A 17350-nucleotide genomic window follows, 5' to 3' on the forward strand; every position below is an offset into this window, starting at 1 on the left:
CTCCAAAAGCTCCGTGTCACAGACCATCCCAGTGTTTCAGGGGCATGCTGTAATCACCTGGGAGTACAGCTCCTACTCCAAATATTTTTCCTATCCAAAAGCCCTATTCAAATGGATTGTGGGTTTTGCCATTAAGTTGTGTGGAAAGTGGGGCAATAAAACAAGCCTACGGACCGAGATGAAAGTGGTGATAAAACAACAGAACAATGGTTGTCTTCCATTCCTGAGCTCCTTCCCAATTTGGGGTTGTGATTTCCTCTTTTTCCTTAGTTTCTTTCATCTCTCTGTTTTCTGTTGAGTGCACGCTTTGACTATTAAAGTGGATGAGCTGCTACCTAAGCTTAGTAGAAATGGTGAAGAAAATCAAATTATGTGATTCATAAAATCCCCATTCTCTCTTCCCTCTGCTAAACTCCTCTTCTGTGAGATCCCAGCACAGGGTGTGGAGCTTGGTAACTGAACCCCTTCTGCTCAGAGCCTGAATTTCATGAGTATTTTATTACTAACAGCTCTGAAGGTCTTTTTGTTCCTGTTTAAGTTGAATTGAGACGTATTAAGTATCAGCTATTAAGTAGCAGGGTATGACAATGACACCTTTTCCTCGTGTGAAAATGAATTATCATCATTGAATAGATGGGTTTGGGCAAACTCTTACACCAAATATTGGAAATTGGTCTCTGTTGACTTTCAAAGCTGAAATAAGGTGGGTGAGAATCTGCTTTGCTCTTTCCACAAGAAATCAAATCTGAAATTCCATTTGGAGTTTATATCTGGGCCTGGCAGGTGATGGCCTTTATCCCAGTGTGATTGTCCGAGTGAAGTGGCACTTCATCAAAGATTAAAGTTGTTTAATAAGCATTGGTAAACAACTCCCCTCCCACTCCAAACGAGTCCTTTGGAAGTGAAGGGTCATTTGTGGAGAGAGCAAGAAGCTGGTGGATTGCTCTGCATTCCAGCAGCTCTGAAACTCAGTGCAACAGGAATGGGGCGGTGGCAGAAGCAGAGGGGACCCCGATGAGCACAGGGTGCTGTGGGGAGCAGGGCCTCACTCCCGGCTGTGCCTCAAACGTGTGGTGTCCCTGCTGGGACCCAGAGCCACGCACAGGGAGCCTCGTGCAATTAGGGAGAGCACGTGAGCCCAAACTGCTCCCTGCTGGAAATGCACGGAGCCGAGTCCTCGCGTTTCTGCCCCAGGAGAAAGGCCCGAGGGATGGGAAAGGCCCCGAGGCACGGGGAGCACTCATGCTTGTGACTTGTGATGCGCAGCCCGAGGTCGCGGTGGCCGGGAGAGCCCACGCTCACACAAAAGCCCTTGTGCACTTGCTGCTGGAGCGAGGGTATCCCGGGCTGAGAGCCTCCTTTGTTGGGAGAGCACTGCTGTAGCCAAACTAATATTAACCAGGCTTGTAGCCCTGCTCAATGCCCCAGTGTTCCCGAGAAAGGAGCTTACAGAGAAAGGCCCTTCAGTGTGCAGGGAACAGCACAGCCCGGCAGACACGCAGGCAGCCACCGGGACATGGTCTGGGGGCCACGCTCCTGCCTTTTCAAAGGCCTTGTGAAAGAGCTGGCATTACCCAGTGGCCTTTCCACGGGGTAACTGCAAGTGCTGATAATTCCCTGTTCAGTCAGTCGGGTTTGTGCATAAAAATATAAGCTGGAACTTGAAAGGATGAGCCCAGCTACATGTACGTGACAAAGGGTCAGTTTGCTCTTTGGTGGGAATCAGCAGCATGCACAAGCCTGTACTGATTTTAGCTAAACTGTTTGGGGAAGAGATTACAAATATGATTCTTATGTATTATTTTTATTAGCAAAGATGAGGAGTATTGTCCCAAATGGTAGTGTACAGAAGGCATATTTGGTATCCTTGCAGAGACTTCAACCATCTCTGCCTACAGTATTGCCAAGATGGCCAGGCATGTGCTTCTGGGGATTGCTTTGGTCTTGAGATTAGTGGCTTTGGGTTGTCTTGCCTGTTTTAGCTCTGTTAGGACTGTTTTCAGCTTGAGGAGCTGGAGAATTGCTCGCCAAAGGGTCAGTGGAAAAAGTGCAGTGACAAGGTACAAACATGATCTGTGTGACCACAGTACTCTAATCACAAGCAAAGGGTGACCTTATGCCTTCAAAGATTAAACAAAACAACATGTGGTTACAAAGAGATTTAAGGGTTTATCTGAACAGAATAAACGCTGGCTGCCCAGATTTTTCTTGGAATGAAACCCCTGTGGTTTAATAAAGATACCTACATTTCACTTAATGGCTTGGCAAACTGCAGAAAATCAGCCAATATGCAGCACCCACTTCTCAGATAGTCTAAAGCAATGCAGCCCCATTAAAAGGAGCTTCACAAACAACACAGTGCTGAGGGATTCTGTCTCTCAAATCCACTTCTATTCCTACATTTTCCTCAAATAACAGCTCCCCCGTGCTAATACCAGATATTGGGTTCTGCCTTCTCCTTTTAAAAAGCCTCCAAAGTCCAGTTCTTAATGCTCATTTTGTCCAGGAAGTGTTTCCAGTTTTTGACAATATGATCCGATTATGATTTGGTTCCAGGAAAAGGGAGAAGTGAAAACCTGACCGTCCCATCTGTAGCCAACGAACTACGGTTTGCTTTGGGTAATAATTAATTCTACATCTAGTTTAGTATCTTTCCACAGTTATTGGAGGGAAGCTAGACCTTGATAGTGCAACGGCTGCTTTTTCCAGGGTGTGTTCCTCTGTCAGCTCAGATTGCCTGGCAATATAATGGGAGAGACTGCTGTGAAATCACGGATGTGACTGTACTGTGATTGCAGGCTGACATGAGTAAGAGCCATTATGGAATGGCACTTAGGCAGGCTCTGAATAAATAGGGGAGGTGTCTGGAAACATCAAATATTGGTGGTGTTCTGAACTCCTGACCTTTCTGTTATCCTCGTCACGGGCAGTTCAATAATTTGGGTTGTCTTTACCTCTGGGTGCTGCGTGTCTTGTGCTCTCCCTCCCCGTGTCTTTGTTCACCCTGTGGGCTGTGAGGTGAGTTTCATCCTCCCCTGGGCCTCCCTGGGATCAGGAGCAGAGTGTGCCACTTACAGCTCAAGGAAGTCTCTTCAGAAAACTGGCAGTGCCTGCACAGTTTCCCAACTGTGCCCTGGGTGACATGCTGGCCACTGTCACTTGTGCAGGTGCACTGATAATCTGTCAGTCTTTAGCAGCAGATTAGGTGCTGGCTGCATCTGGAGCTGCTTGCTCTTAGCTGTGGCCCAAGTCCTTATGAGAGGAACTCAAAGGGCGAGACATGGAAGTTATGGAACATTTTTTCCATAAATCTGCTGCTGATACATTACCAAATGCTTCTCTCTCTGCCTCTCCTCCAATATAAATATGTCTGATAGGGTATATAATAAAATTCCCATGATATAAACCTTATTTACTGGAGCCTTTGCTCTTAACAGTTTGCACTACAGACTTGCACTGGTGTTTGCCAGCACACTGATGCTAATGATGCTCTGTGCCACTTGAAAGATGCTGCTGTGTCCTCAGCGCCTGGCGCCAGCCGTGTTCCAGCTCATTCCTCACTGCACATGCTTTTTCCTAAATAAAAGCAGTCACAAGTTGTCCCAGAGTGCAGGCAGCACTTAAGGACACTAATATGTAAAAGCTTTAACTATGCAGCGTGTCCTGGCAGTGCCATCCCCGCAGGGAGGGATCGGAGCTCTGCCCTGGCGCCAGCAGAGCTGCTCCCCAGGCTGGCTATGGCAGGGCTGGGACAGGCATGCAATGAAGCAGCAGCTCCAAGGGGACTTCCCCCTCTTTTCCCCAAATGACTGAAATGGCTGGGCAGGGTGCTGTGATCTCTGCAGTGCCCATTTCAGGGTGCTGTGTTTGTGGCTGTCCTTTCCCTGTCCTCCAGCCTTGTGAGCGTGGCCCATCCCATCCAGGTCCTGGCAGCTTTCAGGTGTACCTGTGTGAGCCACCTAATGCCAGAACATATTTTGTTTTCTGTGCTGCACAATTCAACTCTCCCTTCTGGTTTAGCTCCTGTTGCCAAGTTTAGAAACACTTCCCTGGCATCAGCTTCAGGTCACCGTGGCCTTCACTTTCAAGAGTGTATTCATGGCACTTTTCCTTTTGCATAAACATCTGGTGTATCAGAGTTAGGCTGAAATGTGTGAAAGGGGTGTAAGTTTGGAGGTCTGAGAACCAGTGAGTTGTGACTGAGGCTTCAGGAGCATACAAATGAGTGTAAGGTGCATTCTCATGACTGTGCACCCCTATCCATGTGAATTGGAGGTGTGTAAGATGGAGCAAGCACAAATAGTATTGCAAATGTGTAATAGTTTTGTGCTTAACCAATTAGAACTATGTTCTAATGACACTGACAGACTACTGGGAGTGTTAATTAGACACTGAACTTTCAGAAGCTGCTTTTCCTTTATTAATTACCACTATCTCATAGTCTGTTTGGGGTTTATTCTGTTTTTGGGGTTTTTAAAGAAAGCACCACATCACTGATTCACATTTTGAGAGGGAAAGCCCAGAATGTGGAGACAGTGTGCAACATGGCTAAGGAGGTATCAGTGAAATTACTGTGATCAGGAGTCTTTGAGTGCTTTTATGATTTTCTCATTGTGCTAAAAATGAAAGAAAGTGAAGGCAAATGCTTGGGAGCTCTCCTGGATCCCTTCCACAGGAGCCACACCTCTGTCCCTATGTAAGGGCTTCCAGTTGTTGCAGTCAAGGCCTTGCACAATCAGTACAACTCACAAGTCCACTTTTCAGACTAGAAAAACAAGAAACAAGTGATGTTTCTGGATGAAGATACACATTTAAGGTATTCAAAGTATAACTTTACTCTAATTTCTTCAAATTTGCATCACCTTTTACATCTCAGAGAGACTTTTGAGGGTTTCAAGCAAAGGGGTTTTTGAAAGTTATTACCTGGGCAGGAAATACTGTGCTGGAAGGGGATCTCTTTTATTTTCCCCGCTCTTGCATAATTCCAAAGGCTAAAATTATTTTGCTTAAACATGCCACATTGTCCCACAAAAGCAAATCATAAATGACCTTTGGATTGGAATCAAACAGGCAAGTAAGGAAATTTTGAGGTGAGATGAGGAATGCATGTGCAACTTGTTTGTGCCTCAGAAGTCCCAATAAGGTAGGTGTGGCATGAAAAGAAAGATTTCTTCTTATTGTTATTTTTAAAATTGCCCCATGGATTTCTTAAAGAACTCCTTTACCATGCAGAGTGACTAGTTGGAATGTGTGTTCAAGCTGAGATCATGGTTCAGTTTTCTGGAGCTTTTCTTAAGCAAGCAAACAGGTGAAGGTGTCAGTTCTGCCAGTTTCAAAAGACACCAACTCCAGGACTTTCTTGGGAGCTCTGCATGATGGGTTTGCAGATTAGAGCCAGAGGAGATTAAGGATTTTTCCTCTAATGCTTCTTATTAGCAGTTTGTCTCAAATCTCATTAAAATTAATGCATTTTTAAAACTCCCTTTTTAGAAATAATGGCATTTTATAAATACCAAGGTTCATTCAGTTGTACAAGTGTTTTTATTGTAATCTACAGTATTTTGGTTGCTGTTACTCATTCAGTTTCCACCTTTGGGATTTAGTTTGCTGAGCTATGGTCTGGCTTACCTGTGGTGCTGCTGCTTTCATTCAGCATCCTGTCAGCACAGTGTACTGCATCTGACTCTACAATATGGCACTCAGTTAACAATAGTAAATTATTGTGTGGCCATGGAAACTGCAGGAACTAAACACATTGTTCAGCAAGGCTCTGAATTCAGCTCTTATTAATCGCTGATCAGCGCAGTGGTTGTTTAAATATATGTTCTTCCATTTAAAATATTTCTGTGATAATGAAAATTATAATTTAGCAGCAATTAATTATAATGATAACATCTCTTAGCACAGAGATTTAATATTTTGAAAGGATTAAATGCAGTCATTGTAGATTTCTTTATTTTCTATTCATGCTTCTCTGTCATTAAGGTGAAATTAGATTTAAACATGAAACCAAGAAAGGTTTGGCTTTCTTTCATCTATTCTCCATTCTGATTGCAGTGAGTTTTTGCAGAAGCATGGTCAAAACATACTACAGCTTTGACTTTGATGTCCATATAATGTCTCAACCTGTGCCTCAGATGCAAGAAGAGGTTCCACAGCCCTCTGAAATCACTCAGTGGGATTCCATAGGAATACTGGCAATGCAGTCTTCTGGCCTATTCTTCTTTAAGCTTGCTGGAATTCATAGAATCACAGAATACTTCAGGTTGGAAGAGGAGTTTATTTGGTCCAGCACATCTGCTCAAGGCAGGGGCAACTCCCATGGAAGATCAGGTTTCTTAGAGATTTGTCCTCCTGAGTTCTGCATCTCCCTAAGGATGGAGTTCCCACAGCCTGTGGGGAGGCAGTGTCCCAGCACTGATAATAAAACCTCCCAGTTCCTTCTTCCTACCCTTGCTTTCCTTCCCACAGGCAAGAGGGAATCCACTGTAAAACCTCTCATCCTGCTGGCTTTGCTGAACACGGAAAGAAATAAGATGGATCTGATGTAGGGAAGTACCTGGCATGTTCCCTGCCCATGCCAAGCCTTGCTCTCTTCCCCACTCAACACTCCAATCAAAGAGTGGTCTGGACAAGTATAGAAAAATGGTTTTGTCCCTCTCAGAAATCCCCTGGCCCTTCCCTGCAGTATGTATATAATGTGTTTTAAAGGCAACTGCCAAGACCCCCCAAGATTGTGTGTACTTGAGACAGTGCAGTGACCTCAGGTTTTCACTGTTCTTCGGTGGGATTTTCACAGTCAGTGTCCTGGACAGGCAGATGCTTTTTCCATGCTCCTTTTGATGGAGTGATTTGTTTCTTACCCAAAAGGGAAAAGTGGCAACAAGCACTGACATCAAATCGGCCATGAGGGGTTTGTGTCCTTTTGTGCAAAATGCCAGCAGCACTGAGACATTTTCCATGCTGCTTTTTAAAGGAGGCACATCTGAACACTGCCCATCATGAGGCCAAAAATTACTCCTTTATTCATCTGTACTTCTGCTATTTTGCTGTAGATATGGTTTTGTAACATCTTTCTTCAGAAAGGAGGAAGAGAGGAGACCTCTGGTTAGAGGTTAGAGAAATGGAGCACCACTCCTTTGGGAAGGGCTGAGAGAATTGGGATTGTTGAGCCTGAGGAAAAGAAGCTTCAGGGTGAGCTGACTGTGGCCTGACAGTGCCTGAAGAAGGTCCAAGAAGGATGGCCATCACAGCCATCACCAATGCAGGGAGAGCTGAGCACCTGCTCCTCTAAATCTGCTTAAATACGTCATCTTCATCTTCTGAATTGAAATGAAAACTATAAATTAAAAGCTGAGCTCTTCCACCAGTTTAATCTACATTTATTTGCTGTGGGAGGCTTTACAGTAACTTTTTGCAGATGAACAAAGTCATTCCTGTACATGAATCTGCATCTGCTTGTGGAAGGTTTATTTTTGTGTTGCTGACACCAAAATGCCACAAACCCCGTGTAAAAATAAAGACAATGAAGGGACCTGCCCTTCCACGCCCCGTAATGCTTGGCTGGCTCCCGACATTGTTCTGTGCACCGTGTCATTGTGAGAGGGAGGTTTAGTGCCATCAAAGAGACAAAGCAGCAGAATTGTTTGTTCCACATGCTGCATTATGTAGCTTTCCCTTTTTGCTTTTCTAGAGCATTTTCAGCAGTGAAAGTGGTCACATGCTGCAACGTTTATTAGGGAAGGGTAGATATTTAATAGGATTTAGCAGCTGGCTGGTGCTTCCTAGTAAAAGCAAAAGGATTGCTGAACACACCCCTGATTTCTCCACAATTGTCTCCATGTAGCAGAATCGGAAAAGCAGCAAAGATTTTGCTCCTAATGAAATCACCAGCTAAACACAGCACGAACAAAATCCCCTCCTTGCTTTGTCATCTTTAACATTTGCATTCAAGTTCTTGTTTAAGTCATGCTGGAGCACGTAAAGGCTTTGGTGTGATCTCACCAGTTTGGATTGGAAGTCACTCCGGAGATTTCTTTGTGCCATAAAATAACCATTAACAAATGCATCCTATTTGCATGAGAATGATCAGCTGCTCCACTCCCATTCCTCCATGGTAAACTGTCAGCAAGATTAAAGGGAAGGAGATGTTTTCCTAAGCACTGGACCCATGTGTATCATGTTCTCTGTATGTCATGTGTAAATTTGATTTCCTGCAGGTTTTGGTCTAGTTTTTCCCTTGTCCTGCATGTGTGTGCTATGGACTAAGCTCTGTTTCTTCCATTTTTATCAATCTCAGTTTTCAGTCCTAAACTGTTATCTGCAGCTGGAGAAAAGCAGCACCCACTTCTCAGTTTACTGCTATAGGAGAAACCTGAATGATAATATAAAATTTCCTTTTCTGTACTGATAGCTAATAGTGATCTTTCCTCCTTCCTTCATTTTCTTCCCTGTAAAACAATTGCAATATACTTCCATTTAGACTCTCTGTGCCTGGCTGTGCATTGTTCTCTGGGCTTCCTGATGCCCAAGGACTAGTACAGCATGTGTGGGACCATGTGGAAAGGCCATCATTTCGGGAGTGTTTACCCGAGGCAGATGTTTCTCTCCTCAGCTGATCCTCAGTGGATACACCGAGGTGCATTTCCCCTCTGGGCTATATTTAGTGGTGCATCAGTTCAGTGCTTTGCATAGCTCCACACCCCACAAGCCGCAGTCCCACAGGGGGTCTCACCCTGGGTGGGTCCTGCTGGGCTGTGAGGAGCACACAAACTGGGTTTGTGCCTGAGGCACAGCCCTGGGTTGGACAGGGAATCTAAGGAGCAGGAGCCAGCAGCACTGTTTGTCAAGGTGCTGCTGGAGAGGTGACCAGAGGAGCTGTGTCAGACCTGCTGAGTGAGGGCTCTGCGTGCCTCAGGGCCAGCTTGTTCCATTCAAGCCTGCCTGCAGTTCCAGGGGCTGGAGCCAAGTTAGAGTTATTTCATGTTCTCTATCTTACCCCAACCAACACTGAAGGTTATCACAGCACATCTGTTCCTGTTGATTGCTGATAAAATTTTATTTGAGCACCATATTCTGGCCCAGCAGCTGCTCTGCCCTTCCCTCACTCATCTTTCTCAACTGAAAAACCTCTAAGCACAGCTGGAATTTGTGAAGCTGTGAACATTGCTGCCTATTTCACTCCACATCCTCGCATCTGTGAGAAAGCCTGGGGTGATATCCTGCACCCTGAACACCAACAGCAATGGGAACGCAGTCCTGTGAAAGGAAGCTCTGTTTTCTCTGTGCTCTGTTAAATGGGGATATGATCTGGAAAATTCTAGGAAGCTGTGGATGGTGGATATCAGCAGAAGTGGTGTGCTTAGAGCAGCACTCAGCTGATCTCTGACAGTGGATGCAGCAGTGCTTCATGTAGGGCACACACTGGGTGCTACAGTGAAAAAAAGTAATCATTTTAAGTTGGAGAAATTACTTCCAATATGGAACTATAAGATGGAAACCTGCAGGAGATGGAGCTTTTGGAGTTAGGGATTAAAAGTCATCTGTAATTTGTCTTGCTTGAGGGATTTCAGGGACCCATGGACAGTGCCAGTGCCAGGAGCAGCTGCCCTTGGGCTGGGCTGGGAGGCTGTTGGTGCCAGTGGTGCTGGGCTGTCCTGAGGGGCTGAGAGCCCAGCAGCAGTCCCAGACTGCTCCTTTCAGCTCTCCTTTTTGTGCTCCAGTTCACAGCCTGGGCTCTTTGAGAGCACCCCCTTTGCTTTTGCTCCTGTCCAGGTGCTGCTGGGAGCTGTCACACACCCAAAGTCATTTTACCTGTGCAGGTAAATGGCCAAGCAGATTTACCAGTCCATTTGAAAGGGATTCAAGGCCAGTTAGTTGAAATGTGGTTTGACCAGTACAAAAGTGATCAGGGTGTCTGGAAGCTGTTTTTAGCAGGCAGGTGGCCACCCAGGTAACCTTTGCCATGCTGTGGTCAGTGCTGCTGCACACAGGGGCCCTGGGGCCCTGCTGGCATGTGGGAGCACACAGGGTCACGTTGGTCCCAGCCAGCTCCTGTAGCCCTGCCTTTCCCAGGGCAGTCATTAAAACAGATTCTCCATTATCCTGCACAGCCCTATTGAGCTCACCCAGCGGAGCTGAGCGTGGGACAAGGGGTTGGTGTGTGACCCCCCTCCCACTGTCCCACACTGGGTTCTCCTAACTGAGCTCTGGCCTTTCAGAAAGTGGGACTGCATTTTGGTCAGATTTTTTCTCATCAAATTAGTGGAGGAAGAATGGTCTCCCCTCAAGCGAGGAAGGGGTTAGATGGCTGTTTGTGATCCTGTCCAGCTCAGTTTATGTTTTCAGCGTACCAGCTCTGGTTTATTTACTAAACTCCTAAACAAAGTCAGTCCTTGACGCATCACAATCCCAGTGCTGGAGCTTGCAGGCCCCTGTCTGGTGCTAGCATTGTCATGGGGCCTTCCGCAGAAAGGAAATTTCCTTCCCACTGTTGCTCCAAGATAAGTCGGATTCTCTATTATCGATACTGCTCTGAGAGCGGCTTCCGTTTTCCTGCTGTGCATGTTTTGCATGTTGCTCATTTCTCTTTACCCTTGGGAAACAAATGTTTTCACAAGCTGTAGGACACTTGGAGCTCCACCCATATCCTCTTGTTTTAATTAATCTTCAAAATCCATAATTCTGTTTTTGAAAATATGAAGGACGTTTGTCAAAACCATCGCATGAGGTTTGTAAATAGCACTCAGGGCCTGTGGCTGGTGTTAAATCCCTGGAGTCACCACTCATGGATGCACCTGGCCCTTACTGTGGAGATTTTTGCATATTAAGGCAGTCACAGTTGTGTTGTTTGCTTAACCAGATTGTCAGGGCTCTGAGCACATTTCTGTACATATCCCTCTTTATCTGAAACATTCAACCAAAATTCTTTGGTTTTAACTCTGTGTGTGTTTTAAACTGAAACCCCAGAGCAGAAAAATATTTTATCAGTTAGAAAGGGTTGATAAAAGTATTGCAAAAACCTGCTGTCATTGTGAAACACCATGTAGAAATAATCAGGAGAGGTTTTAACATGACCAACCCCAGTCACACCACTTTCCAAACGGGCTTGGTTTGCTTTCCCACGTTGTGGGAGTGCAAGAGGAGTGAAGTGATGCAGGGTAAGAAGGGCTGTGCCTTCTCCCTCCAGGGGCTTCTCTGGCTGAGAGTGTCAGTGGGGAATTAGAGCTGTGCTCTGCCTGTGCCAAGTGCAGATAAAGCCTGGCCTTCCTGGGTGACTGCCCCATTAGCAGCCTGAAAGAGCTCCTGTGTCTCTCCAGTCTGACATAAGTTGCTGGTTGTCCCCAAAAGTTGGCAGTGGCTGTGGGGCCTGGCCCTTGTGTGGTGCCACAGGGTTTTCCCATGGGGTTGCACCCAGACAGTTTGGGATGTCCCTGCTTTGGGCCCTGCTTGCTGTAAATCAGAGCAGAGATGGAAAGAAATGAAAAGCCATGAATAGCTCCAGCACTGAAGTTACTGGAGCTGATGTAAAAAGCTGAGCTGTGGTCCTAGCAGAGACTTTCTCACTGTTTTGAAGCCGTGGGGCCAGCAGGGAGGAGCCGGTTGCACAGAGGATGGGTGGGGACCAGGTGAGAGCAGCTCGAGCTGGGGCGGGGGCGGAGGTGGGAGCCGAGAAACCAACCGGGCCCTGCAGCCTGGCGCTGTAAACAGGAAATCGAGGCCACCAGAGCAGGGCTGGGGAAACGGGAAAGCAGAAGGGGAGAGGCAGCGACTGCCTTTGAACTCTAGAGCAGAGAAAACACTCCTAACCTAACCATCAGCTCCCTCAGCACAGAGCGCCTCCAGCCAGGCTGGACTCCCGTCCTCTCCCTCCCTGACAGCTCACTGTGCTGGAGGATGCTGAGGCAACGCTCGAGAAGACAGTCAGACCTTCTCAGGGCTTTCTCCCCAAGTCCCCACTGCCTGAAAAATGCACTTTGTCCTCCTTTGGGGCCACTGGAAGTGCTGGGGTGGGAAAGCTTTTTGGGAAAGTGGCCTCAGAGCCACATGGACACTGTCCCCAGGAGGGACCTGTCTTCCCTGCTTGCTCTGCTGGCTTCCTTGCCTTGCTTCCAACACCAGAAGATCCCAAGCTGGTGGCAGTTAATACCATGGCTCCAAAGGTTTCACAACATGACTTGATGTGCCACTGCATTTCCCACATCATGTCTTCCCTCTGTTCAAAATTAGGCCCTGATTCTTCATCTCCTTTTACTAAACCCACATGGACGTTCTTTTCCCACTCTTTGCTTTCACTGTCACCCCAAATTGGGAGGATTATTGATAACCGTAATTTTTGATGTAATATTTTTTAATGGTTGGCTTTAAAATTATGTTTGATAGCTCTTTTTGTTTTACATAATATTTTGTATATCCAACACTTTTTTTAGGGTCCTGAGACTACAGTGATTAAATAAACAAACTTGCTGAGCTGTTTTGAGGCTTGTACAAGCTGGTGAAAGGAGACATGATTTCTGTTGGAATTTTCTTTTAAAAGCACCAACTAATGCAAGGTTTCTCTTCTGTGACTCTATTCCAAAACATACTTGAACTAAAGGCATTACTAGACGAGCAGATATGCAGACACAGCATTCCCAGGCACTTGCTATAAATAGTTCATAAAAATATATATTTAAAGCTAGTAGGCACTAGCTGCAGTTCCTGCTGATTTCCTGTTCTCTTCCTCTATTACAGGGATCCTCTGCTCCATATGGAGTGAGGGCAAACACAAAAATGCAAACTGTCAGTTCACTCAAAACACATTGTTTTGTCACTAACCCCACCTTTGACATTTTTTCAAGCCGCACTTGTAATATCACACCTTTCAGATAGGTAAAAGCTGTCAAAAATGGGGCAGTTTCAGGGCAGCAGTTTTGGTCATGTCCAACCACATGGGTAGGAAGGACAAGTTCAGAAATAAATGGGAGGAACTGAAATCATAGGGTGGGGTCTGTACAGTTGTGCAAACCACCACTCAGTGCAGGTCTGCCCTCCCTCCCACTCGTCCCTGTTCTGTTCTTTGATTTCTCTTCTGACTGTCTTTTCCTATTTTACTTGGTCCCCACCTTTCTGTCCTCTTCACTCTCAGCATCTTTGTCAACCCACATCACCATGATCAGATTTTTGCTGCTGTCCCCAATGTCCTGGAGGTAGTGACTGGTAATGAATGTGTTGGGACTGTGCCCCCACCATGGTGCAGTGCCAGGAAGGGAGCACATCCTTCCTTTGGGAGGGCAGCATCCACCAAACCCCTGGGCAGTCAGATCTGGAATGTTCTCCGTGTTTCAAGCAACATTGTTGGAGCTTTCAGAGCTGGGGACGCTGTAGTTTAGGATGAGCCTGTCTTCATATCCTGTTCCTGCACATGCCAACAACTTCATAGAGACTGATGGGAGGCTTGGAATCTTGTCTGCCTGGGAAAGCAGAGCACTTCCATTCATCTGTCTGACTGTGGCTTTCAGAGTCCGAGTCACAGCACCTGTGTTTTGACAAATTTGGTCTGTAGTATTTCCCAGCTCACTGAAATGACTTTTGGCTAACAAGGAAGGGCTTCATCCAAAGCCCTTGGCACAAGAATGTAACCACAGAGATGTATAATGTTTTCTGTCTGAGAGCTCTGGGCTTGGCAGATAGCTGGGTAGGAGTTTGTGAATTAATGTGGACTGCAGTGAGCCTGTGCAGTAAGAGAGCTCTCACAGCCAATGTTTTGCTCTATAAACAGTTGTGAAAGACTCTGGGAAGGGAAGGTGGAAAGAATCTATTTTTCTATGGCTTGATATAAATGCTCGTCTACCTCAGGCATGTGGTTATGGAAAATTCATGTTGACATTGTGTAAATACAGTTATAAATGTTGAATCTGCAAATAAATATTGTCATGAGAAGGGAAAAAAGTCAGTGGGAAGCTTTGGTCTCTGCTCTCTATCATACTTGTCTTAATCCAAAATGACTTGTGTATTCTGGGGGATCTGTTGTGGATTTGTGTGTGTGTTCCTGAGCAGGTGAACTCAGCAGGTGAAGAATGGTGGGTTTTCAATGAAAAGTCCTGATTTCAATGATTCTCCCAAAAAGACAAGCCATACCTGTGATTTAACCTTAAATGTTTGAGCATCCCATTTTCAGACAGACACACGAGCTGGGATTTATTTTGAGTGATGTTTTGTGCTTTCCCCACAGATGAACGTGAGGCAGTTCAGAAGAAGACCTTCACAAAGTGGGTGAATTCCCACCTGGCCCGTGTGTCCTGCCGGATCACAGACCTGTACACTGACCTTCGGGATGGGAGGATGCTCATCAAACTCCTGGAAGTGCTTTCAGGAGAGAGACTTGTAAGTGCTTATCAACATCCATTGGGGGGTCGGGTGAGGTTTAGGGGGGTTTTGTGAATCCTTGGCTCCACTGCAGTATAGGAAATCTGAGTGCTGAGGGTTCAGCACTGAAAATGTCTTTTTATATATTAAATGGAAAAAAAAAAGAGCTCTGTTGCTTCAGCTGGATCCAGACACCATTAAAATGCCTTCCTACTGGCTTCAGTGGCAATCAAAGGAAGTCTTCTTAAAAGGTTCCTTGCTGGTAACATGCTGAGTGCTTTCAGCATGTTCCCTGCTCCCAGATCTGCCAGGCACAGAGTACAAAATGTTCCTGATCCCCTTAGATCCCCCTGTGGTGATGAGTTAGATATGCTGGGGACATTGCTGGCCCCTGTGGGCAGTGGCCCATTTCTCTGCTAACAAGCCCTGCACTGATGCAGGTGTGCAGGCCTGGCACATCCCTGCTCCCTTCCCAGAGCATGCCAGGGCTGTGCAGGACAGCACTGGAGAGGGTCACACCACCCTGGGAGCAGCTGGAGGTGTGGAGTTCATTACACCCACTGCTGAGGAATGTCCCTGAGTGTACTTGGTTTTACTCAGATAGATAAGGCTTGGCCCTGCTTTGGTCAGGGGAATATCTACATCAGTTTAAATAAATGGGTCAAATTGTTTCTTTGGGTGTGCTGAGGCACCCCCTTGGCACCAGCACCAGGAGTGGTAAGCAAGAAAGTCCTTGTAGTGAAAAATGCTGCTGCAAAAGAGGAAAACTGGGTGCCAAGAAATGGCTGGGTATCAGCTTCTCCCTCAGTTCCTTAAACGATGTCGATGCTCTTAACTGCCTAATTTAGAGCAATCTTTTCAAAGAAATACCAGCCTTTAGCTAAGACCCAAGGGTGCAGGGGCTGGGTAATCACTTGTCATCAAGCTCTCCCATTAGTGGAGCTCAGTGGCTTAAGACTCTGGTTAATGAGTGGAACATATGGCCCAGTGTAGTGTGTGTGTGTGTGGGGAGGCAGAGAGGAGATGTCAGAGTGCATCTAGGAGGGCAAGGGGGTTGTGAGTGCACAGAAGTGCTTCTGTGGATGGGGTTACAAATCCTGGTGCCCATCATCTGCAGGGGTAACAAATCCTGGTGTTCATCATCTGCAGGGGTAACAAATCCTGTGCTCATCAGCTGCAAGGGTAACAAATTCTGGTGCCTATCAGCTGCAGGGGTAACAAATCCTGTGTTCATCAGCTGCAGGGGTAACAAATCCTGGTGTTCATCAGCTGCAGGGGTAACAAATCCTGGTGCCTATCAGCTGCAGTTTGCTCAGAGCCCCTCTCTGTCTCTCCAGACCTCTCACCTCAGTGATGTGTTGGGTTTGACGTGCTCACTGCAGGTAGCAGGTGTTCCTCACACAGGGATAGTTGAGACCAACATGCTGCATTGTGTGAGGGCTGAGACACCAACTGTGTCACCTCTGGTTAAATCTGCCTGTCTGCCTGCCAAGATTTGACTTTCAGCAGCAAATAGGAAGCTCAGAGCAGTCCCATGACTTTAGCTGTGCCGTTCATTTCCATATTTCAATCCAGATTTTGGAAAATGCAAACAGGGCTGAGGTAGCTGCGGGGTGGGGAGAGGACAGGAGCCTCCTGGAGCTGCACTTGCATCATTGTTTGTGTCTGGCCTTGGCAGCTGCCTGCACCACCACACATTCTTTTTGTAGCTTCCTTATCTGAGGCTGGAGGACAGCAGGCTCTGTTTGAACAGTGCATTCCACCACACCTTGCTCTGCAAACAAGAGTAAACGCAATGCACTAAACCTTGAGACAATTACACACACCAAAAGTATTCCAGGAGGATCTTACACGCACCAAAAATATTCCAGGAGGATTGCCATGCAGCATCCACTTGCTGATGTTCTCCAGTTCTTGGAATTTATTTTTAGTCAATATTAGGTAGGTCTGACATCTCCATGGCACCCCAGGGAAATGAGAAGGCAGATCTTAAGCAGAAGGCTTAAAATCAATACCAGAAACATCAAATGGTAAGAAAGCAGAAACTAGCATAGATGAATATACCATAACCATGGTGTATTTACTGGTGCAGTGGAACAAACAGAAGTTGTTTCCTCTCTAGAAACTGGGATTCACATTCTGGAGCTGGAGCCTGTGGAGCAGAGTCCAGGATTTTGGATGCCAGTCAGGGAAGCAGAGCTGCTCTTTGCCCTCTCACTTCGATTGCACAAACCCTGCATTTTCCAAAACTTACTGGTTGATTTTGTTGGTGAGAAACCATAGTCCTTGGAGTTGTGTTGGAGAAACTCGGAATGAGAGCAACCAATAACAGCAATGCCTACACCTTCCTGACCTTGCTCAGTTTGATTCCTAATCCTAGAGTTTAGTCCAGACCTTACAGCATAATGTCCTCTGCACAGCAGTGTTGGGAAGGAAACTGATGGCATGCAATGCTCTCACTGAGCACAGTGGGAAAGAACCCAGCCAGCATGAAAGGACACTTGTCATTTGGTTTGCACACACTCTTAACCAGCTTCTCCCAAACAGAAAAATAAAACTGGGAATTGTTTTCAGCCTGATTAAGAATTTAGCTCAGTTTCTTCCATAACCAAATTAAGGATTAGTAAATTCCTTGCAATTCCTGGATGCTCAAAGGTCAAACCACTTAAGCATGTTCTCTGTAGTGAATCCTGCCACATTTTCACTTGGAAGAGGAAGGGTTTTGATGTTGAACCAGTTTTCCTGCAATGTGCGTGTGAAGACTCTGGGTTTGGTACTTGCTTTCCCTCACTCAGTGTCTGGATCTGTGTGAGCCCAATAAATGTGCAAGATGTGTCTCACTCTGCCTCATCCTGAGGCTATGCAGGGGAGTGTGGCAAGCACAGCCACACCTTGCACAAACCAGACTCAGGCGCCTCTTCCTCTACATAAAACACCTCTGGTGAATGGTTCTGGCTCTGTAACCATGGCACTGGAGCTTCTGAGGGCACAAAAGGAGCTTTTG

At 46.2% G+C, this 17350-nt stretch overlaps 1 protein-coding gene across 6 annotated transcripts in view; it reads left to right on the forward strand.

Annotated features, from left to right (window-relative positions):
* Positions 1 to 17350, forward strand: part of SPTBN1 (spectrin beta, non-erythrocytic 1) — a 112467-nt gene that overhangs the window by 51334 nt on the left and 43783 nt on the right. For all 6 annotated transcript variants that reach the window (XM_056487311.1, XM_056487315.1, XM_056487313.1 and 3 more), the window contains one exon: positions 14213 to 14364. In XM_056487311.1, coding sequence (XP_056343286.1) covers positions 14213 to 14364 — 152 coding nt within the window. The remainder of the gene's footprint in view (positions 1 to 14212; positions 14365 to 17350) is intronic.

Source organism: Oenanthe melanoleuca, chromosome 3, assembly GCF_029582105.1.
Source record: "Oenanthe melanoleuca isolate GR-GAL-2019-014 chromosome 3, OMel1.0, whole genome shotgun sequence".
Lineage (NCBI taxonomy): Eukaryota > Metazoa > Chordata > Aves > Passeriformes > Muscicapidae > Oenanthe > Oenanthe melanoleuca.